We start from the raw sequence: 24,834 nt of genomic DNA on the forward strand, positions 1-24,834 counted from the left end.
TAATTTCCTCAAAGGCACTGATGTTTAGAATGTTTTCATGTGTTTCTGCACAGAAATATCTCCTCAGACCTCCGCTCACTGTTGGCTAGCTTTAGTCACTGAGTTGTAAGTTTGAACGTATTTTAGACGTAGGGCGTCACCAAACCTGGCTGCCACTTTTTTCTCCGTTAATGTTGAATCTGTTGTGTTCCTCTCAGGTGCCATTAATGAGAAGGCCACCCACCCTGGATACTATGAGGACCTTGTAGAAAAGTCCATGGGGAAATACAACCTTGCCACCGAGGAGATCGAGAGGGACTTACACCGCTCGCTTCCCGAGCACCCGGCCTTCCAGAATGAAATGGGGATAGCCGCTCTAAGGAGAGTCCTCACGGCGTACGCCTTCCGCAACCCCAACATAGGGTATTGTCAGGTAAGCCGCACGCGGAGTTTATGCATGAGGAAAGTGAGATCGGAGTCTATGTTGTTAGACGGCGGCATGGGCGTTGTGGACTAGGCCTCTCCAGAGAGCCCTAGGATGACCTTCGATACCCTTGTGTGGCTTGCCATTGTCTCTAGACCATGATGTCCTCTGAGAAGCAGCCTCTCCCTGGGTTGAGACTTCTATGCCGATGACAGAGCAGAGTGCAGCTCCCTTTCCAGACCTGTCATTGCCAGAGTACTGACTTAGGGCAGGGTTGGAGGCCACAGGCCCAGTACAGGGCCTTCCTCTGTGGACAGGGGCTGGATTCCTATTCCTATTCTGTGTCCTCTTGAGCGGCGATGTCCTTGAGCACACAGCGTTTCTGTGCCAAGGTTACATTTTAATACACATTCAAATAAATGTTTAACTCAGCCTGGCAAAGCAATGTCCCTCACAATACTACCTAAAATCAGTTCTTGTGTTGGGCAATTTGGAAAACTGCATGGCCTCAGACTCCATATGATCAGAGAGACCTTCCTTGACCCTCCCACAAAAGCTGAAGTCCTACATACACACACACATGTGTGCACACACAGAGACACATGCACACACATAATGTACACATAACACATGCATGTCCACACATGCACACACATAATACACATATAACACATGCACATCTATGCATGTGCACACACACATACACGCAAACACATGCGTACCTGTAATACACATAACACACTGCATGTCCACACACATGCACACATACACCAAACACATGCCCATCCATACACATGCACATATGTACAAGTATACACATTCACACACATGCATGATGCACACATGTACACGCACTCTTCCCGATACCCTATTATCTCTCTTTTTGATAGTATTCAATCTAACCATGCCCCCAGATCAATTGATTAACCCTTGTGTGGTTTTGTTTTCTGTCTGGTGCCGGCATTAAGCCCCATGAGTTTGTTGCCTGCGTGTCCCCTGCCTCTGCCCCCTGCTCCCTAGTCCAGCCTATCACATGTGGAGCCTTGGAACACTTATCTTGACTGAATGCCTGGGGAACTTGACTGTGACCCTAATCACAAACTAGCATCAGCAGGCTCCTTCTTAATCGGAATTTTAATAATGATTTTTCTTAGGGAAGTATTAAGGCTTTTAAGAAAGATTCTGTGAGGCCAAGGGACATGGCTTGGTCTTGTTTTCTTTTTCTTTTTGTAACTGATATTGCAGAAATCTGAAGGGCCCATTGCTGCTTTCTAGAAGATCAGGAGAAGTACAGAGCTCCTTCTAATAGAACAGAACTCATATTTACTATCTTTTGATCTTCCTTTTTTAATTAAGAGGACTCTTTAAGTAGTAGTTCTGAAGGACTCGATAATATCTTTTAATAAAGTGAGGCTACTTTAGAATTTAAATTGCCATTACTTCCCTGGCTGCTGTTACCTGGAGGGCGCTCCTGGGCGGCCTCCAGCTCTGAAAGCGTCTTTGTTCTCCGCAGAGAGCCTGGAGCCCTGTGTACTGGGTTATGGAAGGCATTCCTGGAAAGTTGTAAAAGAACTAGTTACCTCCCTGAGTTAAGGATTAGGACCATGGAGAGATGTGGCACTCGGGCGGGAGCTTGGCCAAGCAGCCATGGGGCAGGCTCTTTGAAGCCAGGGCTCTGCCTGTGCATGTTGAGGGCTGCGTGGGTGCCAAGGCCGTGTCGTGGCCGATGGCTCTAAAGGGTCATCAGCCAAACCAAACCCAGGGGAACAGACAGAGCCATGCGGCCCCAAAAGCACCAGCACAGACGAAAACCACGGAGTTGTTAGGTTTTTAAAAAGAGGTAGCCGAGTAAAAACTGCACCAGCACGCACGTGGTATTCAGGTAAGGGGTAGGTTTATTCAGTAGACCTGCTGGGACCAGGCAAGGTTGGCACTCCACGTGGCTGGGAAAGAGAGAGGAAAGAGCTAGAGCAGAGAGAGAGCAGAGAGAGCTAGAAAAGAAGAGCAAGAGCTAGAAACGAACAGAGAGAGAAAGAGAGCGAGTCTGGGCCTGGGCTAGGCCTTAGGTAGGGTATGGGCGGGGAAAGGTGTGGCCACATCAAATTCAGATGTGACCTCAGCGGATGCAGATGTGACCTCTTCCAGGTGTTCCAGTTGCCTAGGTAACGCAGGTACTGGGTGGAGACTTTGCTGCGAGGAGGGTGGAGTCTGCTAGCCATCCTGGAGCGGACCTTACATTCCAGCCTTTTAATAATCATGAAATAGGGCGCGGATTCTCTCTGGCTACTTCCTGCTGACAAGGGGCGTCGACAATAGGGGTAAAAGGCTGGAATTTGGTCTCCTCCCAGAGAAGGCAGTGAGCAGCAGCTGTCCCTTGGTGGTGTGAGTCCTTAGGTGAAGTCTGGAGAAGTCTCATGAGCATTGAGGGGCTGGAAAAAAAAATACCAGAGAGCAAATAAATGGCAAGAGGAAGGACTTGGGGCTGAAAATGTTGTTAGAAATGTCCCTAGCTACTTCTGACATCTGGCTACTAGGTAGAGAAGCCAGGTGACAAAGGCAAGAATATAAATTCCTGTTCAGTTAATAGGTACACAGGTATAGACATTAGCTGGGTAGGCTTCTTACTTCCACTGACCTCCCGGCTCTGGTTAATTTTGAAAGGGCAGGCACAAAGTAGCTGATGTGACATTATCTCCTCTTACTCTTCTCCATGTTCCCTTGTTCCCCAGACTGGCTGAGTCTAGGTGCTCGTTGCTGGGATGGCTTGTCCCAGTTGGTATTCAAGATTTGAACTCAAGGCCTGGGCACGGTCCCTGAGCACTTCTGCTCAAGGCTAGTGCTCTACCATGTTGAGTTACAATAGCACTTCCAGTGTCAAAGAAGGTTTGAACTCAAGGCCTGGGCACTGTCCCTGAGCACTTCTGCTCAAGGCTAGTGCTCTACCATGTTGAGTTACAATAGCACTTCCAGTGTCAAAGGAGGTTTGAACTCAAGGCCTGGGCACTGTCCCTGAGCACTTCTGCTCAAGGCTAGCACTGAACCACTTTGAGTTATAGTACCACTTGCAGAGTTCAGCTGGGAGACGGAGTCTTAGAGATTTTTTAGCCCGAGCTGGCTTTGAACTGAAATCTTTGCCACAAAAGCCCTTTATTATTTCCAATTAAGGCAACAAGGAGATCAAGTAGAATAAGTAGAGCTTACCTGGTTCTTATCAAGAATTGCCAACAAATATTCTGAAATGATGAAACTCATTAGATGTGATGAGAATTTTAGCAGATATACCCAGTATTTTAGAACCACATAGTCAGTAGTAGAATACACAACACAAAACAAAAAAGGCAAAACTTAAAACCTAAAATTTCGACAACGTTTAGACATCTTTGCTAACAAAGCATATCAGCTGGTTGGGCCTCCATTACCAGGGCCTGTGAAAAGAGCTACTTGTTAGCAAGGCACCTTAGAATAGATGGAGTAGTAAACTTAGTGGAAGGTTAAGGGTCAGATGGGGCCAAACCCTTAACCCACCACGTGGCCAAGATGGCGAATTCAAGATGGCGAATTTCTGAAAGAATGCAAAGAAAGCCTGAACAAATAGACCAAGCCTACATTGGCTAGCCTTTGAGAGGGAATCTAGAGGGGGGTCCCTGGGACCCAGCCTGCGTCGCACTCTTCAAGGCACAAGCCAAAATGTAGAAAAGAGAAAGGGAGAGATAGGGAAAGTTGGACATGAATGGCAGAGAAAGAGCAAAGAGAGCCCGAAAGTAAACAGACTTCTGATCATTTACCATTGCAGTAGCAAAAACTGTACTTCTGAGAATGGCATAAAAATGAGGCTCTCTGGCTTTCCAGGGAGCGCAGGAGACATTTCAAAGGGGTTTCACGGCTCAGGTGTGATTCGTAGCACCCCATTAAATGAGTAGAGTCAGTCTGGTGAGTGAAGGAGAGCTGACCAGGCAGAAGCGGCGTCCCGACTTCCCCCAGAGCCCTCTAGAGAGAAATGGCCAAGCCCCCAAAGCCAAGCGTCCTCGGCTTCAGAGGTGACCGGCCTTTCAGCTAAAGGCCGTAGGAGCTCTCTGGCGTGGCGCCACGTCTGGACAGAGACTGAGTGACAGAGAGCCGTAGAGTAGTTTCACTCACCAGAGTAGAGAAGTGGTGTGGACGTGGATGTGAAGGCAACAATGGTATCGATGCGTTGATTCCGCCGCAGACAGACTGGTTCGCAAAAGGCCGTCAGAACTGTGGGTATTCCTCAGAGCAAAAAGGGAAGAACAAAAAAAAGAAAAAAGAGGAAAAAAACAGAGAAATCCCAGCTTTCCTGACTATAAGCCTTTATCCGAGTCACGGCACCATTTATGTTAGGTTTTTAAAAAGAGGTAACCGAGTAAAAACTGCACCAGCACGCACGTGGTATTCAGGTAAGGGGTAGGTTTATTCAGTAGACCTGCTGGGACCAGGCAAGGTTGGCACTCCACGTGGCTGGGAAAGAGAGAGGAAAGAGCTAGAGCAGAGAGAGAGAGCTAGAAAAGAAGAGCAAGAGCTAGAAACGAACAGAGAGAAAGAGAGCGTCTGGGCCTGGGCTAGGCCTTATGTAGGGTATGGGCGGGGAAAGGTGTGGCCACATCAAATTCAGATGTGACCTCAGCAGATGCAGATGTGACCTCTTCCAGGTGTTCCAGTTGCCTAGGTAACACAGGTACTGGGTGGAGACTTTGCTGCGAGGAGGGTGGAGTCTGCTTGCCATCCAGGAGCGGACCTTACAGGAGTGACTTCCGAGGTTGCCGCTGGTCTGCAGTTCAATTCTCCCTCGTTCCCCTAGGCCATGAACATCGTCACTTCCGTGCTGCTGCTTTATGCCAAAGAGGAGGAAGCGTTCTGGCTGCTGGTGGCCTTGTGTGAGCGCATGCTGCCCGATTACTACAACACCAGAGTCGTAGGTAGGTGGGGCGGTGACTGTCTTGGCAGCGGGAGCCTCCAGCCTCCACGGGGGGCCCCCAGAGGCTCAGAACAGTGAGCAGAGAGGAAGTAGATTGGAGACGGGGTGGCTCTGGTCCCGCCCTCGGGCCCACGCGCGGCGAGGGCTGAGGCGGTGTGGTTGTGCGCGGCCGCAGGTGCGCTGGTGGACCAGGGCGTCTTCGAGGAGCTGGCGCGAGACTACGTCCCGCAGCTGTACGACTGCATGCAGGACCTGGGCGTCATCTCCACCATCTCCTTGTCCTGGTTCCTCACGCTCTTCCTCAGCGTGATGCCCTTCGAGAGCGCCGTGGTGGTGGTGGACTGCTTCTTCTACGAAGGCATCAAAGTGATCTTCCAGCTGGCCCTGGCGGTGCTGGACGCCAACGTGGACAAGCTGTTGGGTTGCAAGGATGATGGGGAGGCCATGACGGTGCTGGGAAGGTACGGTGCCCGGCCCGCCTGGCAGGGTCCCCCTGGCCTCCTCACCCGTCCCTCCGGGGCGCCGGTCCCCAAGGACTCCATGGGAACCTCCGACCTGAGGACTCAGGTTCACTGCTTTGTCCTCATGAGTCAAGGGGATTTTATTCTAAAACGCAGCGTTTGCAGAATGACGGGGGGAGCTCTGGTCCCTCTCCAGTGATCCCCCCGGTTCGGTTCGTCTCCCCTCAGGTACTTGGACAGCGTGACCAACAAGGACAGCACGCTGCCGCCCATCCCACACCTCCACTCGCTGCTCAGCGACGACGTGGAGCCCTACCCCGCCGTGGACATCTTCAGACTCATCGGGACGTCCTACGAGGTGGGTCCGGCCCCCTGGCCGGGTGGTGCCGCTCCCTGAGGCTGCTGAGAGTTCAGCCGCTCCGCCCTTGCTAGCCCGCCGTCTAATGGTTGGGAGATTCAAGACTCCAGCAGATGGAGACACCTGCCTTTCCCCCTCCAAGATGGCGCCTTGAACACCTGCGTGTTGTCCTTGGGAGGAAGACCATGTCTTCACACAGCAGAAGAAAGACTCCACAAAGTCAGAGCCCTCTGCATCTAAATCCCTCCCCAAGGGCCCCACCTCCATACACTATTGCACTGGGGACTAAGTTTGGGAGGGGATAAAAATACTCAAAGCATCATTTTACCCGCTGCCTTTCACGCTGTGAGAACTGGTCCCCACCATCTCAGGCTTTCTGTCGGAGCTGTGCCCAGCTCGAGGTGAGCAGAGGCCTCGTAAGCATTTATGCCTGGGCTGGCTTCTAGCTGTAATCCTCCCAATCTCAGCCTCCCCAGAGCGATAGTCATGGTCATGAGTCACTGGCACCTGTTGCTTTCCTACTCCTTGGTACTTAGCTCTGTAGACTTATAGAAATGACCCTGCGCTCGCTACCGAGCCCGTCACGCTTTCTCCAGGTGTGTGGGGGCTCTCAGACTGGAGATCCAGCAGCACTCTGGAGGCCATGATAGTGAGGCAGTGGGCAGGGCAGAAAGTAGCTCTCGAGCTGAAAGAGCACCGGGCACTGGTGTCTCACATCTGTAATCCTAGCCAGTATCAAGGGGACTGAGATTTGAGGATAAAGTTCAAAGCCAGCCTGCACCGAAAAGCCCATGACATTCTTTTTTTTTTAATTGATCACTTATGGGGCTTGAACTCAGGGCCTAGGCACTGTCCCTGAACCTCTTTGTGCTCAAGGCTAGGGCTCTACCTCTAGAGTCACAGCACCACTTCTGGTTTTTGAGTGCTTAATTGGAGTTAGGAGTCTCACGGGGACTTTTCTGCCAGGGCTAACTTCAAGCCACCATGCTCAGATCTCAGCCTCCTGAGTAGCTAGGATTACAAGCATGAGCCACCAGCACCTGGCTAACCGGTGAGATTCTTATGTCTAATAAAACCACAAAAAGCTACAAGTACAGGTGTGGCTTCAGTTGGTAGAGCATCAGCCTTAAGTGAAAAAGCCAAATGAGGGCAAGAGGCCCTGAGTTCATGTCCCAGTACTGACCCCACACACACACACGCGCGCATGCACACGCTGCACACATACACAGCAACAGAGAGAGTCAGAAATGTGTGCCTTTAACTCATCATGGGGAAGGAGTGGTGATTACATTTTTAATTTTCATTGAGACACCCTGTTTAGTTCCTTTCCACTTAGGAGTCATGTAAATGATATGTAATCATTGTAGAAATTGTAGGTAAATCTGAAAGACAAATGAACTGTATCCTACAAATATTTCACAATACTTCCAACAATTATGTATTACTTTTACAGGATGCACTTAAAAAAAAGATCTCACTAAATACTGCTCTGTCACACACCATGTATTTCTTCTAAACCACACCACAAGAATTCTCTAATACACTAAATATTTGAAAGGCATGACTTTAGGAAATGCTTTTGTAGAATGCTTTTTAATGAGTTAGCAAAGCCTATTTAACTGGTACCATTTTTATTTGGCCATTTAAAGTTGGTTTCTTTCAAATTTCTATTACAGTATAGCTCCGCACATAGCACATCCCCATTGAAGAAGTGCATTTGATGCATGATCTCCAAGCTGGTGGTCCTCACTGTCCAGTTTCTGTAAAGACTGTCCAAGTTTCTATTTCCATAATCAGAGATTAAGCAGCACAGGTCTGCTGAGCATGTTGGCAGAGTTTGTAATCCCTGCCCCTGGGAGGTAGAAGTAGGAGAACTGGAAAGTGTGATGGCCCAGCCTGGGCTGTGATTCCCAAGCCCCTCTGAACTACAAAACAAGACTGGGTCTTAAAAGCCAGACACAAATGAACGAACAAGCAAACGAAAGTCAGCTTCGCCTCACTGTCTTCAACACTGCTTATTATCTCTATGCATGTGAAAAAACATTTGGATAGTACTCTTATCAGAAATGGCCAGTGATTTTATTTTCTTTCAGCAACAACAACAACAACAAAAACCGTAAGATTGCAGGCAGTAGTTAATGATATCTGTGGATTCTTTTCCTAAAGACATCTCTTGAAACTTTTTTTTTGTTAAGAGAATTCTGAGCCAAGGTAATACAGCTTTGTACATGCAGCCTCGGCTTCATTCTTGACACTGGCAGACCAGCCTGGGCTGGGGCTGGAGCATCTGTCATGGGAGAGACTAGATGGAGGCCGGCTTTCCTCTGCTTCCTGTCCAAGCCCTCCATGCAGGAGACACCAACAAGGCCTTCCTCTGCCTTCCGGGGAAGACAGCCTCTTGTCTGTAGCGCTACTTTACCTGGTCTCGTCTGGTCTTTGTGGTCTCCACCCTGCCTGCATCCTTAAAAAAAGCCAAGTATTAAAAAAAAAACAAAAACAAAAAAAATGAATTCCCAGGCTCCATTTTAGACCAATTAAATCTGAATCTCTGGCAGGAAGCCCAGGTCTAAGGATTTTTTGCTTTTTTAATTTCCCCCTGAGATTCCAAATGTGCAGTGAGGTCGTGGTTCACGGCCCTTCGGGGCGACTGACCTGGTGGAACCCGAGGCCTTTGCAGCCTGGCCCAGGCCAAAGTGTGGCACCTGAGTGTTCAAGGGTGCACGCCACCCGTCTCCCTGTGCTCCAGGAGAGTGACCCCTGGGACTGGACAGGGGAGGAATTCTGGTCCAGCCCAGGCCTCCCGGGGGATGGAGTTCAGTCTGGTACCATATGGAGAGATGAGGACCCCACTTCATAAAGTTCCAGGTTTCTTTTTTTTTTTGGGGGGGGGGGTCCGGTCATGGGGCCTGAACTCTGAGCCTGGGCACTGTCCCTCAGCTCTTCAGCTCAAGGCTAGCGCTCTACCACTTGAGCCACAGCGCCACTTCTGGCTTTTTTCTTTTTGCTTATGTGGTGCTGAGGAATCGAACCCAGGGCCTCATGCATGCAAGGCAAGAGCTCTACCACTGAGCCACCTTCCCAGCCAGCTCCAGGTTTCTTCTGTGCGCACCTCGTGAGAGGAACCTTGCACTTCTGTCAGAATTACACAGAAGTAGAACCACAAAGCGTCAGCCTTCAAGGGTGACGTCTAGACTAGGAATCCCCCCTCCACACACATGCGCGCGCACACACACACACACACACACACACACACACACACACACAGAGGGCCCCTCGCATTTTGTCTTTGGCAAGAGGTGGTGGCCTTGGGTGTTTCTTTGTGGTCAAGGGACCTGTTCCTATGGGTGTTGTCTGAGAAGGGTTGAGTAGGGAGAGGCTGGTAACTATTTATTTTCCTGACAAGCTCTCCCATTTTTGCCTAGGGCTGGCCTTGGACTGTGATCCACCTATTTACACCTTCCAAGTAGATGGTACATATGTTCACCTTCACATCTGTCTGGCTTCTGGGTTGGGGGGGCAGTTGGGCTGGAATGTTTCTTCTTTACCTCCTGTGTAGCTGGGATGACAGGTGAATCTCAGCCTCCTGAGCATGAGACACCAGTACCCAACGTATTATTCTTCGTCTCAAACAACCTAATGTTACCCTCCTCCTGCCTGATGAACTATTGGCTGGAGGAAGCCATATTTGACTTAGAAATTCCACTTGGCCCCTGAGATACACGGTGACTTCCAGATTATTTATTCTGTGAGACGAAGCGTGTGGTCATGTGACATCATTCCTCCTGTGCCAGGAACCTCTCACCCCGAGGGCGCCGGCCAAGCGGCGTCTCTCACCAAGTCCCAACCTTGCTCCTTCCAGAAATTCGGAACCATCCGGGCAGATTTGATCGAGCAGATGAGGTTCAAGCAGCGGCTAAAAGTGATCCAGACCCTGGAGGACACCACCAAGCGCAACGTGGTGAGGAAAGTCCTTCCTCCGGTCAGCTCGGGGCTTCGCGTGCCTCCCCCTCCCGCCCTGCTCGCCCACCGCCCCGCTCCAGCCCACCACCCTGCTCCAGCCCACCGCCCTGCTCGCCCACCGCCCCGCTCCAGCCCACCGCCCCGCTCCAGCCCACCGCCCTGCTGGCCCACCGCCCCGCTCCAGCCCACCGCCCCGCTCCAGCCCACCGCCCCGCTCCAGCCCAGCGACGGGGAGACGGGGCCCCCCAGATGCTGAGGCTCTGCAGGTTGTGCAGCTCATTGGTCTCCTCCTTCTGTAGGTACGGACCATTGTGACAGAAACGTCCTTCACCATTGACGAGCTGGAGGAACTTTACACGCTCTTCAAGGTGCGCTTCAGAGTGAATCCACGCCTCCCGAAGGAAGGGTAGTGGTGATTCATTAGTCGATGCGTTCTTGGCTTTTGTTTGAGGTTGCTCGGGAAGGGCAGGAATCCCTGCATGTGTAACTAGTAAGAGGTAGGAATGCAGAATTATAGTCCTTGGCCAGGCATGAGGGTGCATGTCTATAATCTCAGCCAGTCAGCAGGGGGAGACTGAGAGGATTGTGGTATAAGGCCAGCATGGTGCATTCCTGTAATCCCAGCTTCTTTGAAGTTATGGGTAGCAGGGTGATGGTCAAAGGCAAGCCTCTGGGAAAAACATGTGAGCCCTTATTTGAAAATAGAGCGTAACAGAGCTAGAGGCATGGCTCTGGAGATAGAAAGCCCGCCTAGCAAGCTTGAGGCCCCACATTCAAACCTCAGTACCAAGAGAGAGACAGAGACAGACAGAGACAGAGACAGAGGGAGAGGGAGAGGGAGAGCACTGTACATAGCACAGAAAATAAGCAAATTCTTATCACTAAGTCAAGTCAATATTTTAGCTCTCTTTCTCTCTACATTGTAGCTATTTTCTTGGACTTAAGAAAAAAAGTGGCTATTGCTTTGTAAAGCTCATTAGAACAATGGTTGACAAGTTTAAATTCTTCCAGAAATTCTTGGGACTGTGTGTGTGTGTGTGTGTGTGTGTGTGTGTATGTGTGTGTGTGTATGCATGTGTGTATGCGTGTGGGGGGGTGTGTGTATGTGTGTGTATGCGTGTGTGTATGTGTGTATGCATGCGTGTGTATGTGTGTGTATGCGTGTGTGTATGCGTGTGTATGTGTATGCATGTGTGTGTGCGTGTGTGCCAGTACCGAGGCTTTGAACTCAGCCCTGGCTGCTCTCCTTTAGCCTTCCTACTCAAGGCTTGCACCCTACCCCTTGAGCCACATCTCCCCTTCTGACTTTTTTCTGGTTAATTAGAGATAAGAGTCTCATCGACTTTTCTGTCAGAAAAGTCAGGCTGGCTTTGAGCTGTGATCCTCAGACCTCGGCCTCCTGAGTAGCCAGGGTTGCAGGTGTAAGCCACTGGTACCCGGCTTCTTGTAACTTTTAATTTCCTATAACAAGCTGTAAGGGACCCTTAAGATGATGCAGACGTCAGAGGCTCATGCCTGTAACCCTACCTGCTCAGGATCTGAGGATCACAGTTCAAAGCCACCCCAGGAAGCCAAGTCCATGAGAATCTTTTATCTTCAATAAACTACTCCCCCCCAAAAAAGCCAGAAGTGGAGCTGTAACTCAAGTGGTAGAGCACTGTCCTTGAGCAAAAAGAAGCTCAAGGACAGCACCCAGACCCTGTGCGCCAGCCCCAGGATCCACACAAAAGGAAAAGAAAAGGTCATGTTGCTAGTATAAGAATAGAAAAGACTAGAAATAAAGCAAGCTTGGTTAAGTTTCTGTAATGTCTGTTTTATGCTGATTTTTTTTTTAATTTTTTCCATCATGGGGTTTGAACTCAGGGCCTGGGCGCTTTCCCTCAGCTCTGCAGCTCAAGATGAGCGCTCTACCCCTTGAGCCACAGCACCACTTCCGGCCTTTTCTGCTTATGTGGTGCTGAGGAATCAAACCCAGGGCCTCAGGCATGCAAGGCAAGCACCTCTACCACTGAGCCACCTTCCCAGCCCATGTAATGTCTGTTTTATAACTGAGTCCCTCCTGTTCTTGATCTCTGCTAAGAAAGGACTTTGGTAACACAATTCCTGTGTGTTTCTTTGTTCTTTGTAACTGTCAGCCACCTTGTCGGTTAAAATGCTGGCAATTGTCGGGGGAAACCATTTAAAAGATGCCTTTGATACAAGCACCAATTCCATCACAATCTGCAGTTCCCTGTCAGAAATGAACGTGGCTCTTTGGAGCCCTGCAAAGATAGTAAGGGCAAACAGGAAGAAACATCAAGGTCAGGGTTGAAGCCTGACATCAGTGGCAGTGATGGCTGCAGCAAGGCTTTTGGCCTGTCGGCCACTAGAGGGCACCACGACCATATTCCTGTTTCACTAGTGCCCGCTAAGTTTTCTCTCCTGGCAGGTGTGACAAAAGCATGTATTGAATTGGTAGATACAGTATGAGCCTTGCATCCTTCTGATGAGACCGACAGATGCAAGTCCCTGCTTTGTGGCTCATTAGCTGTGTGCGAAGGGTCACATTGCTCACAGAGCGCAGTACAGCAGCCCAGCCTCCATTCCACACCTCCGGGACATCTCTGTTGTGTGGCAGCTTGATATCCACACGTGTGTGTGTGTGTGTGTGTGTGTGTGTGTGTGTGTGTGTGTGAGAGAGAGAGGGGGGGGGGACCTACAGGTGTCCACACCTGCAAAGCCTATGAAGTTACCTGCTCTGTGTGAATTTGACTTCCACCCTGCATGATCGCCAGGGCTCTGCTCACCTGCCACAGATACTGGAAACACCTGTGTGGGGGTGGTCACCTATCCAGGCCTCTCTGCCTCTCCATCTGTCTCTGTAAGCTTCTGAGATGGGGTGTGCACCTCTCTCAGTCATATGACTCCTGAGTAAAGAGGCTGCTGCTCTCCAGGGATGGGCTGGGGGGTTGTCCGCTGATCTCAGCTCCCTGCGCTCCTCTGTGTAGTGATTTGTGAAGTAGGAAGATGCTGGTAATCGCACCTGCAATCCCAGCAACTCAAGAAGCTGAGATCTGAGGATTGTGGTTCGAAGCCAGCCCAGGCAGGAAAGTTTGTGAGATTCTTACCTCCAATGAACCACCAAAAAGGTGGAGCTGGCGCTGTGGCTCAAGCGGTAGAGCTACTATCCTTGAGCATAAAAAGCTCAGGGACAAGGTGCAGGCCCTGAGTTCAAGCCCCAGGACCGGCACACACACGTCAAAGGAGCACACCCATGTAGGCTGTGTGCTGCGATCTGGGGGATGGGGCCGTGGGGAGCTGGGGTAACCGTCCTGTGTGTGGGTTTGCAGGCGGAGCACCTCACCAGCTGCTACTGGGGCGGGAGCAGCCACGCCCTGGACCGCCATGACCCCAGCCTGCCCTACTTGGAGCAGTACCGCATCGACGTGGAGCAGTTCAAGGCCATGTTCGCCCTGCTCTTCCCCTGGGCCTGCGGCGCTCACTCGGACGTGCTGGCCTGCCGTCTGTTCCAGTTACTGGATGAGAACGGGGATTCCCTCATTAACTTCCGGGAGTTTGTGGCTGGCCTGAGTAAGAGCCCTGTTACGCGATGAGTCAGGTCAGGGGTGGGGAGCGGTCGCCCCCAGATCCTCGGGGCTGCACCGGTGGCAAGGTTAGCTCCCGCCATTTCTGTGGGGTCCCCCGTGCCTCATAGAGGGCTCCTGCCACGTTCTCACACGGGGGAAAGATAATCTGGCTCCCTCAGACCCCTGTGAGGACGCCGGTCCCCCCACACACACTAATTCCCCCTCCCCGGGGATGATCGCCACGTGGAGCTGGTGGACACCTCCGACATTCATGCCGCAGCACCACGCCGCCTGCTTATTTCATCTCCCTGTAAAACGGGCTGAAGGGAAAGCCGCCGGCTCGTGGCCACTTGCTCAGACAATTACTTTGAGCCAGTCACTAAGCCTCTGCTGTGGACTTGAATGAGAGGCGTAGGGAGGCGTAGGGAGCCAGGATGGCGAAGAATTCTGTCTATCTGTCTGCCTGACTCAAAAGTTGCTCTTTTTTCTTACCCTTCTGAGATATTAAAGGGAGATTCCTTCTAGAACCCTGTCCAGAGATATAATGATTGGAAATTAACACAGAAGGCAGACAGAATAAGAGAAAGGAAGACGATAGAAACCCACTATGTTACAGGAGAATGTAGAAGGTTCTGGAAAAGCTCGTTCTGTAAGGATGAGCCACCAAACACCCCGGCCTGGAGGAGGCGCTGGTTCTGTTCTGTTTGCCTTTGAAGAATCCAACATGGAAGGCAGCTCTGAGCCACCCAGCCATTTCTAAGCCATGGATTCTTTAAGAGCTGGAATAGTCTTACTACAGACCTTTTCTCCTCAGAAAGCACACATGCATGTAAACCCAGAATTTCACTTCTTGGGCTTTCTAGAAGAGCTTTCAGTGGGAGAGGATGTCTCTGCTTAGAGCTGGTCCCTGTCCGAGAACACTGGCATAAATCAGAGATGAGGGCTGGCAGGAAGTTGGAAAATTCGGCAATATAGATGTCCCCCTCTTACCCCTTCCAATCTACCTTTGTGACTCTCTCTTCTTGTTCCAAGTTGGGTTCATCTTTAATCAGGCAGTCTGAGAATATATACTTACAAAGGACTTTTAGATTTCAGGAATAAATACGGAATTTAAAGGGGGGAAAAATAACAGGATTCTTCTGACGCTCTGATCATGTAATACAGGATAAGTTAGAATAGATTAAAATCAGTCAGGCACTGGTGGCTCAAGGCTGTAATGCTAGCTTCTCGGGAAGCTGAGATCTGAGAATCATGATTCAAAGCCACACCAGACAAGAAAGTCTGTGAGGCGCTCATCTCCCATTAACCACCAGGAAACCAGAAGTGGAGCCATGGCTCAAAATGGTAGAGTGCTTACCATGAGCACAAAAGCTCAGGGACAGCACCCAGGCCCAGAGTAACCTGATGTGATTCCAAAAATGTGCTTTGATTTTAATTCTGAACTCTCACATAGGCTAGGAGCCTAGCCACATGACCTTCCTCTTGAAGAACTCAGTATGTTAAGTGCCTGGCTCCGAGCTAAGCACTTGGTACATATTAACACTGGTATTCCTCATGCCTCATGAAGTCCGGGTGCCAAGATCATGGCTAGAACCTCCCACTATCATTTCACCTTACAGTGGGGGAGCTGAGGTACAGAGGCTAAGTCACCATGGCATTGAGGAATCTCTGAGCATAGCTGGCTGAGCCTCTCCACCACCAAGCTCTGCACCCCTAATACGGCCAGGCAGGGCAATGTCTTGGCAATTGGTAAAAAGCAAACTGCACTCGGGACACATCTGTCACATGTCCTATGTCCTCCTAGGCGCTGCGTGTCATGGGGACCTCACCGAGAAACTCAAACTCCTCTACAAAATGCACGTCCTGCCTGGTAAGCAAAGTGCGCGGCTGGGCACAGGTGCCGTAACCAGGGCGGGCTTGAATTCTCTGGTTGGAGGTCAGCTGGCTGGCTGGTAGGCAGATCGGGTCAGGGATTGTACTCTAAGGACACGCTGAGTGTGGATAGTTGTATGGCTGAGGGCCTGACTCCGCGTGCCCCCGGATCACTCACCTGTCTATGGTAGGAGCTGCGTGGGGAGACAACAGCTCAGCACCTGCCAGAGAGACGTGGGGATGATTTGGTCACGTGTGGGCCGCAGGAATTAGGAGAGGAAGGGCGGATGGAGTCCCTGTGTGAGTACCGGGGGCACTGATCTCCACCAGGAGGAGCCAGTGGGCAGCGCGGGGAGGGCTTGAGCTCAGGTTTAAGCAAGGCTGGGCTAGATCTAGCAAATACAACAGTGCTAAAGGTGAGGAGAGATCGGCACTGCAAGATGGCCAAACTGGAGACTTGAACGTTGTCTTTGCAGCATGCGGGCCCTAACGCTGGCTTACAAAGCATGATTCCAAAGGTTTCCAGAAACTCTGCATTGAAAGGAAAAAGAAAAGAGACCCTTTGGTGTGGAGTTGCTTAAAAGGAGGAGGGGAGAGAAGGAGCAGGGGAGAAGAGGAGGAGAGACCCCACTCGGCTCAGGCTGATATGCACCGGGGACTCTGGCGTGGCCAGCACGCATTTCTGACTGTGTCTTCCTCTTCCGGTCACTTTCTCGCGTAGTTAAGTCCCCGTTTCATTGATATGGAAGTCTTGTTTCCTGCTTTTCCAGAGCCGTCCTTAGATCCGGATGAGCCCGATTCTGCTTTTGAGGCCACGCAGTATTTCTTTGAAGACATCACCCCAGAATGCACTCACGGTAGGTGACGTCCCTGCTGAGCAGGCCAGGTCTCCCACGGAGCCCGCGCCTCCAATGTCGGTTACTCAAACAAGCACAAGTATGGCTGACCCTTCCAATTTTCTAGATATTTTGGATACTGCCTTGGTTTCCTAAATCACTTTCCACATCACGAGGGGAGGAATTTCCTGGTGGCACACGGTAGGGGGGTCGTTCCCTGCTAACATGGCCCGGGCTGGTTTGCAGGACAGAAGGAAGGCTCCCTGTCTGACACACCAGCTTCCGCTGGGGTTGCCGATGGAACTCTGGATCACACTCTTAGAGCTCACAAACTCCAGGGGAATCTGAGGACGTTGCTCCGCTGCCCTTTGCAGTCCCGTGTGTCCTGTAATAACTGGTGTGAAGAAGAAGAAAAGGGAGTTAGTTATAAGTGAGCTCTTTAAGGATCATATATGGGGTTTATGTACATGGCTCACATCTGGAACCCCGCCACTCAGGAAGCAGATGAGGAGGTCCACCCAGGAAAAATGCTAGCAACACCCCGTCTCACCTGATAACGCTGCGGCAGTCATCCCAGGGAAGCCGGAAGCATGAGTAGGAAGGTTCTGATGCAGGAGGCCTGGGCAAAAAGATGGGAGGGGCTACCCGGAAAAGACGTGAGGCCCTACTGGGAAGATGGCTAAAGCAAAAAGGGCCAAGGAGGCGTGGCTCAAGTTGTTAAGACCCTTGCCTAGTTAGCCCAAGGCTCTGGGTACTTACCAATAGCAAGGCAATTAGCAAGTCAGATTCTTGAAATGCTAAGTTATGAATCTTGAAGAACTTTATAGCATATAACAGTGAACACATCCATTCTATCAACATAGATTTTAATACTCCTGAAAGGCCCTCTTTTTGAGGGTCTGACAAAAATAATCCTTCTTCTTTGTACAATGATGGAAGAGGGGCCAGGAGGAGAGCACACTGGCCTGGTGAACACACCGTGCTCTACAAAGGCTGAAGACTACAAGGCTTTCTCCCTTTAATTTGTGTGTGTGTGTGTGTGTGTGTGTGTGTGTGTGTGTGTGTGTGTGTGTGTGTGTGTGTACACGCGCACGTGGGCACTGGAACTTGAACTCAGGGCTTCACACTCTCACAGCAAGGCTGGCTCTCTTCCACTTAGGCCACACTCTACTTTCAGCGTCCGGCTGGTTAAAGATAAGATAGTAGAGATAAACTTTGACCAAAAACAAAATGGTATCTACCTACCTATGTAGTTTATCTGACACTCAAATGTAACAGACTGTACTTGTCTGTGCATGTATGTGTGCATGTGTGTAGTTTGTCTGAAAGTCAAATTTAACAGGGTATGCTTGTGTTTTGTTTGCTGAATCGGGTTGCCCTGCCTAGAGCTTCTTCTGATTTTCCTACCAATGCGTGGAGTAACGTGCTTCCTTTTCCCCCTGACGCCTTTTGCCAGTGGTTGGACTGGGTGGTCGCAGCAAGCCCAGTGTGGATGACGGCTTTGTTGCAGTGAGTCTGAAGCCAGACAAAGGTACCGCCATTCCCTCTGAGCCTCCCTCCCCGCCCGCTGAGCCCGTGTATGCTTCCGCCCTGCCGGCGCTCACCTCTTGCCATTTGGCTTTTAGGGAAGAGAACAAACTCCCAAGAAAATCGTAATTATCTGAGACTCTGGACCCCAGAAATTAAATCCAAGTCGAAGAACGCTAAAGATTTACCCAAATTGAACCAGGTGAGTGTGCTTACCGGTCCCATGTCTCTCTTCTGGAAGCTATTTTTTTGCTGTCGTTCATAAATGGAGGATAAATATTCCTCAGAGTAATTCAGGGACTCTCCGTTCATCTATTTGGATCTCTCTTTGTGCATCAAAAAGACATTATTTACTTTTAAGTAAAAATTTGTTAAAGTAAAAATTTGATGTGCGCCCAGTTGTGAGAAAACTTAAGTCACAAAATACTCAGTTTTAAGTGTCTGCGACATCTTATGCCAGTCACCAAGACCACTCTCAGGTGCTCAGATCACTGTGCCTGGCTAGAAAGACAGTGGACATAGGTTTTCCTTAAAAAGCTGAAAAGGAATGAGGGAGAGTTTTTTTTTAAGCTTACATAATTATAAGTAACTCCTGTAAGGAAATCATCTGGTCGAAATGAAGGTCATCTGATGGGAATGAAGGTCATCTGAGAGGAGTGAAGGTATTGCTTGCATCTGGGGGTAGAGGGGCTCCATCACGGGAGAGAGGAACATGGGAGGCCTGTGAAAGTGGGTAGATGGAGGAAATGAGGGTGGGATTATTGAACACGGGGCAGGGGGCGGGGGGGGGGGGGATCAGACTAAAAGCAAAGAGGAAAGGAAGAGATTCAGGGTGAACGTGGTCATGAGGTTTATTCTCCCATTCTTCCTATTTTCACAAATGTTTCAAGTCTTCAAATAATTAAAAGGGGGGAAGGTTGGAAACCCCAACCAAGAGACTAGAGACTCCCTCCATGGGGGTTTGTGGGGGGCGTGGGGTCGGTGTTCCAGGGGTGGGCCCTGCGCCGTCACGCTGGTGTCGCTTTGCAGGGCCAGTTCATCGAGCTGTGCAAGACCATGTACAACCTGTTCAGCGAGGACCCGCACGAGCAGGAGCTCTACCACGCCACGGCCGCCGTCACCAGCCTGCTGCTGGAGATCGGGGAGGTGGGCAAGCTCTTCATCGCCCCGCCCGCCAAGGAGGCCGGGGGCCTGGGCAGCGGAGCCCCCTACCCCCCGGCCATGCCCGGCCTGCTCTTCCCCAAGAAGGGGCCCGGCCAGCCCTTCGCGGTGGAGTCCACGGAGCCCCTGCCAACCACGCTGGCCCCGGACAGCGAGGAGCGCTCGCTGGGGGGGCAGATGGAGGACATCAAGCTGGAGGACTCCTCCCCCCGGGACAACGGCGCCTGCTCCTCCATGCTCATCTCCGACGACGACACCAAGGACGACAGCTCCATGTCCTCCTACTCGGTGCTCAGCGCCGGCTCGCACGAGGAGGACAAACTGCACTGCGAGGACATCGGGGAGGACATGGTGCTGGTCCGCAGCGGCCAGGCCGCCCCGGCTCTGGCCGGCAGCACCGGCCTGGACCAGGACTGGGCCATCACCTTCGAGCAGTTCCTGGCCTCCCTGCTGACCGAGCCGGCGCTGGTGAAGTACTTCGACAAGCCCGTGTGCATGATGGCCAAGGTCACCAGCGCGAAGAACATCCGGCTGATGGGCAAGCCGCTGCCCTCCGCCAGTGACTACGAAATCTCCTCCCTGTCGGGCTGAGCGTGCCCCCCACCCGGGGAAAGGGGGCGCCAGGGGGCTTTTTTATGTTCTTCTGTGCCGGGGTTTCTTTTTTTTCCTTTTAAATTAAATATTTATTAGTACTTGGCTTAAAGCCTAGTGTTTTCATATATGTAATACTCTGAAAACTGTTGAGATCAACATGGAAACACCTCAGTGCTGGGGGATGTGGGGGCAGCGTATTCCACGAACCATCCCCCCCCCCCGCCCCAAGTCGACTGTCAGTGATATGTGTGTATTCTAGCTTATTCCTCTTCTGTTGAGCTGTATCTATGGGTTCAAGACAGACGTGTTTAACTGTCCCTGAAGCAGCAGTTGCCTGTGTATCTGGGCTTCTCAATTAAATCCGAGCTGTAAGCGAAATCAAATGTGTCAAGTAGAAGACTGTTATTAGAAAGAAAAAGGCAACGTCACTCAGGCAAATCCTCTACCAAACTTGCAAATATTAAAAAAATAAAATTGAACCAGTTGCTTGTGGCTCATGCCTGTCATCCTAACGACTCAGGAGGCTGAGATCTGAGGGTCATGGTTCGAAGCCAGCCTGGGCTAAAAAGTCTGCGAGACTCCTATCTTCTCGTGAACTAGCAAAAAGCTTAAAGTTGTGGCTCAAGTGGCAGAGCACCACCCTTGAGTAAAAAGCCAAGCAAGAGCTCAACGCCTTGAGTCCAAAACCCCCAGTACCAGCAAACACACACACACACACACACACACACGCCCTAAAAATTATTGTTGAAGATTTGAAATATATTTCCTCCAAGTCCTCCATTCAGAAATCACAATCCACACATGTACCTTTCAGGATGAGCAGGCCAACATTTGGGGTTCAAAGCTGTTATAAAAGCGTCGGTGGTTTTAGCACGATGTGATGTTGGCATAACACTTATATGTGATCAATTTAGATTGATCAGTTTGAACATTAGGATTTTGCATTAGCAAATGGCTCAGGTGGTTTATATCAGCAGACCAGAATTCTCTGGAAGTGAAGGGGTCTTTGGTTAGAAATTCTCAGGGTGTTCGGGAAGAGGGTAGAGGGCTGGGATAAGGCTTAGACTAAACATAGGGATGCTTCTGATAACTGGATTTTTAGCTTGTGAGTCCCTGCCAATACACAAAGGGTAAAACAGTCCCCTTTACCACTCCCCCCTCCCCGGAGCTCAGAAACCACAGCAGGTACCACGTGAGACCATCTTCCCACCCACCCGCGTCAAGATCCTATACGTGGAAAAGAAATCCCGCAGGATAACGTAGTAAAATGTTTTCAACAGAAAACTTGTCACTTTATGTAAAAGAATAGTTCTGTCTACTTTCCCCAAGGATGTGGAAATGAAAACTAGCACACCTGCACTTTGAACTTGGCTTTATTATTATTATTATTATTACTACTGTGGTTTTGTTTGGAGCAGACACTGGACATTTTCTTCCTTCTTGTTGAAGTCACAATCAAGCGCCCATTTGTTTTGCTTGTTTGGAATGTTCCTTTCACCATTCTTTTATTATCCATTGTGTTCTTACTTTGTTGCTGCTGTAATTTTTTATTTTGTCGAGGGGTTGATTTTTTTAAACTGTCAAACAAAGTAGAGTTAACTTCAAGTAGGATAACTGTGAGCAAATAAAGTACTTCAGATATGGCTTTTGACCTTTGTCCTTGAGTTCCTGTCTAAGGCAATCACATTTCTACAGTAATTTTGCTGGGGAGCTTTTATCACCATTGTGACTAAACTTTATAGGCGAATATGTTGAAATGCAAAGTAAAACCTGCAGCCTTGCAAGGAATGTGTTTGAAATAAGGAGAATTGTTATCAGTTACCAATGTAAGGAAACAAGAGGGTGAGAATTCATATTTAATCCTGGGAAGAGTCCGTTGGACATTTCCACCGGAGGCTGGCTTTGAACATGGTCCTCAGATCTCAGCCTTCTGAGTAGCTAGGATTATAGGTATCTGTTGTAAGCGTTGGGCTTATTGTGCCTTAGTTTCTTCGCAGACCCAGCTGTGGGAACCCTCCTGTGAGGATACCATGATCTCCTGTGACCCAGCGGCCTGGGGTCTCCATGCTCAGGTGACAGGTACTTCCTGCCTCCAGTCAACACGCCGCTCAGGAGTGGCAGGCACTCCCGGGAGCCTGGCTGCTGGGCCATGCATGCCGGGAGAGGGACTCACAGCTCCAAGGACCTCGAGGTCCGCAGGCCTGATTGGGCAGGGAAGGGACGCGCAGCCAGCCACAGGGAAGCAGGGAGTGTGGGTGCCCCGGCTGTCTGGCCGCCGGCAGAGGGCGGTTCCCCTGCTGGGAGGGATGCTAGGCTTCTCCTCCTCTTTTTCCGGGCTTCCCATGTCCTGCTGGGACCTCCAATCTCAGCGGAGCAACCTCGGGAGGGGAGAAGCCCGCACTGGGCCAGGACGCCTGAACTGAGTTAAGCACTCAGTTCCCTCCTGAACTTAACAGTGACACCCAAGGCCAGGGGGCAGCCACTGCCTCCTCTCTGCTCCCCCTAACCTAGCCCCCCGAGATGGGGCACTCACCCATCCATCCAGTAAAAAGGCCTGGTCAGGGAAGAACCTTCCAATAGCAGCTAACAGACTTGAAATGACTCCTTGGAGAGAGAGGGCGTTAGGATCGGGTGCGAGGAGACACTCGGAAGCCCGCACTGCACAATCCATAACAGCTGCGCACCCACAGCATGATTAAGTTGGAATTTGCAGAAGGTTCTGGAAACTTTATTAGAAGAAATTCAAGGGATGGGGAGAGACAATGTCTAAGTCCCAAAGTCGGTGCTGCAGGACCTAATGTATGTAAAATATGAATAAAGTTTTGCTAAACTTCTCTTGACAAATACAACAAGTGGTCATTTGAGAGTTCGTGTTTCTGAAGGAGTCTTTGAAATGCAATGTTTACTATGAAGTCTGCAAGAGGGAATGAAGAATGCTGGTGAGTCCCTTTGATATTATTTAAGACCCTGTGCCTTGGTTCAACATATTCTTTGTTTTGTTTTGTTTTGTTGTCATGGGGCCAGAACTCTGGCCTGGGCATTGTCCCTGAACTCTTCAGCTCAAGACAAGCAGTCTACCATGTGAGCCACAGGACCACTTCCTGTTTTCTGGTGGTTCATTGAAGAGTCTCACAGACTTTCCTGCCTGGGCTGGCTTTGAACCAACATCCTCAAATCTCAGCCTCCTGAGTAGGTAGGATGACAGGCATGAACCACAGCGCCCGGCTTCAACGTATTCTCAACAGTCTAACTGCATTTAAAAAGGGGAAGGCTAACAGCCAGAGAAAGGGGCACACAGTGGACCCTGGGTGGGTCTTGAGGCCTAGAACTGGGTCTCCCACTGTGGCTCTGTGCAGTTGCAGAGACAGCTGCTGCGCTGCACAGCAGAAGCGGCGTGCCGAGCCCAAAGCCATTCTCATGACCTCCGGATTCTCACATTCGGATTACCCGCCTCTCCTCCGTGTTCCAGGAAGGAAGGCCAGAGCTCCGCCAGAGCACTGCCAGCTAGGCAGACGCCACGCCCGCTGGCCTGGAGCGCATCCTCCCAGCCCCACCGGGAAGCCAGCATCTTAACCAGACAGACTACCGTGTGGAGGCTTTTCTGACTGAACACCTGGCTATGGATATCACTGTTAAAAAAAAAAAAAAACAGTCTTGGTTGAAGATAAGCTATGGGGGACAGAGTTGAAAAGGTAAGATTGCTGGAGGAACCCAAGTCACAATAATGCCCACCCTTCCCAAAAAATCCGCTGTTCACACGCCCACCAATAGGTGGTGCTGCCTCCCTCCCCTTCTCTGAGCTATTGGACCTCTCAAGTCATTGCGTTCTTGTTCATCTGGTAGATGAAAGTATTTTCATTCAATGTTCATCTGGTGGATGAAAGTATTTTCATTCAAACTTCTCACATAGCAATGAATATTTCTCATAGCAACAGGGCGATTTTCTCATAGCAGTGGAGCATGCTTGTTCATCGGATCCTTCCATTTGTCCTAACCGCTCAGTGCCATGCCTGGCCTTGCATTACAGTGTATACTCTTCCGGAGCACCAGGCTTCTGTATAGCTGGTTGTAACAGCAGAATAAAATGAAAGGAAAAGGGGGGGGGGAATCAACGCAGAATGCAAAGCCTCTCATCACGGGTTGTGGCTTACCAGGAGGTGGGTGGGAAACATTTTTAATGGCTTTCTTAGTAGCCATTTGTACTAGCCGCAAGACAGACCCAGCCCAGAGCCTCCCCTGAACAGCCTTAACATAACCTCAACAACACCTATTCTACTTCAACCCACTAGGGGGCCACGCTGGCCTGGAGAGAATTTCCAGTGATGGCATTGGCAAAGCCCACCTTCAGTGTATTCTGGTTGAAGTGTCGTTCCTCTGAACCAAAAGGTTCCCTGCCCTCCGCGCTAGAGACTGTTAGGGCAGAGAAGCCAGCAGGGCCTTGGATTCGAGCATCACAGATGTCATATTCTCCACAGGACCTGGACCAGGGCATCTGCAAGGACTGTGGGCATTACCCATAAACCCAGGAGGCGTTGGGTAACGACACACACATTACCCAACACGAACTATTCCCAAAGGCGGTCCTTCCTGCTTAAAATAAAATTACCTCTTGGGTTCATGGCCTTAAGCTGGCAAATCCACTCCCAGGGCCCGGCCAAAGCCCCGCATCTGCCCCAAAATGCTATCTCCTGTCACAGCCAGCCACGGCTGGCCAGGCGCTGGCCAGCCCCGGGGGCCTGGCCGACGGTCGCAAGCTCACGACACAAGCTCACGAGGGAGGCCGGCGGGTGGAGGCCGTGGTGACGCGTGTCACCCACACCACGCGGGCTCCTGTGGGCCAGGGGGCCTGCCACCTTTGACCTGGCTCCATCTCCCCCGGGCGCTCAGGGGGATGCCTTGCTTCTTTTCCTCTGCCCAGTGGGCAGCTTCTGTTGCACCTTCAAATGCTTTCCTTGAAACGCTTCAAGGTCTAAATGAAGCGGATTAAACGGGGGCTCGGTGGTGGTGTTCAGGAGAAGAGCACTTGCTCAGCCCAGACAGGGCCCAGGGTTCGTCCCAAGCAGTGCAGGAAAACTAAGAAGTAAAGGCTGTGGGTGTGGGTGTGACTTGGGTATAGAGCGCCCGCCTAGCAAACACGAGGCCCTCAGGTCAAATCCTAGTACT

General features: G+C 50.7%; 1 protein-coding gene across 1 annotated transcript in view; it reads left to right on the forward strand.

Moving 5' to 3' along the window:
• Nucleotides 1–20,163, forward strand: part of Tbc1d9 (TBC1 domain family member 9) — a 69,447-nt gene extending 49,284 nt beyond the window's left edge. The window contains exons 10-21 of the mRNA XM_042701717.1: nt 198–412; nt 5,220–5,337; nt 5,512–5,797; nt 6,026–6,155; nt 10,015–10,113; nt 10,415–10,483; nt 13,445–13,685; nt 15,486–15,551; nt 16,324–16,410; nt 17,846–17,920; nt 18,015–18,118; nt 18,946–20,163. Coding sequence (XP_042557651.1) covers nt 198–412; nt 5,220–5,337; nt 5,512–5,797; nt 6,026–6,155; nt 10,015–10,113; nt 10,415–10,483; nt 13,445–13,685; nt 15,486–15,551; nt 16,324–16,410; nt 17,846–17,920; nt 18,015–18,118; nt 18,946–19,668 — 2,213 coding nt within the window. The 3' untranslated portion in view covers nt 19,669–20,163. The remainder of the gene's footprint in view (nt 1–197; nt 413–5,219; nt 5,338–5,511; nt 5,798–6,025; nt 6,156–10,014; nt 10,114–10,414; nt 10,484–13,444; nt 13,686–15,485; nt 15,552–16,323; nt 16,411–17,845; nt 17,921–18,014; nt 18,119–18,945) is intronic.
• The last annotated feature ends 4,671 nt before the right edge of the window (nt 20,164–24,834 follow it).

This window comes from Dipodomys spectabilis, unplaced genomic scaffold (assembly GCF_019054845.1).
Source record: "Dipodomys spectabilis isolate Male_0828 unplaced genomic scaffold, ASM1905484v1 ptg000297l, whole genome shotgun sequence".
In the NCBI taxonomy this organism is placed as follows: Eukaryota; Metazoa; Chordata; class Mammalia; order Rodentia; family Heteromyidae; genus Dipodomys; species Dipodomys spectabilis.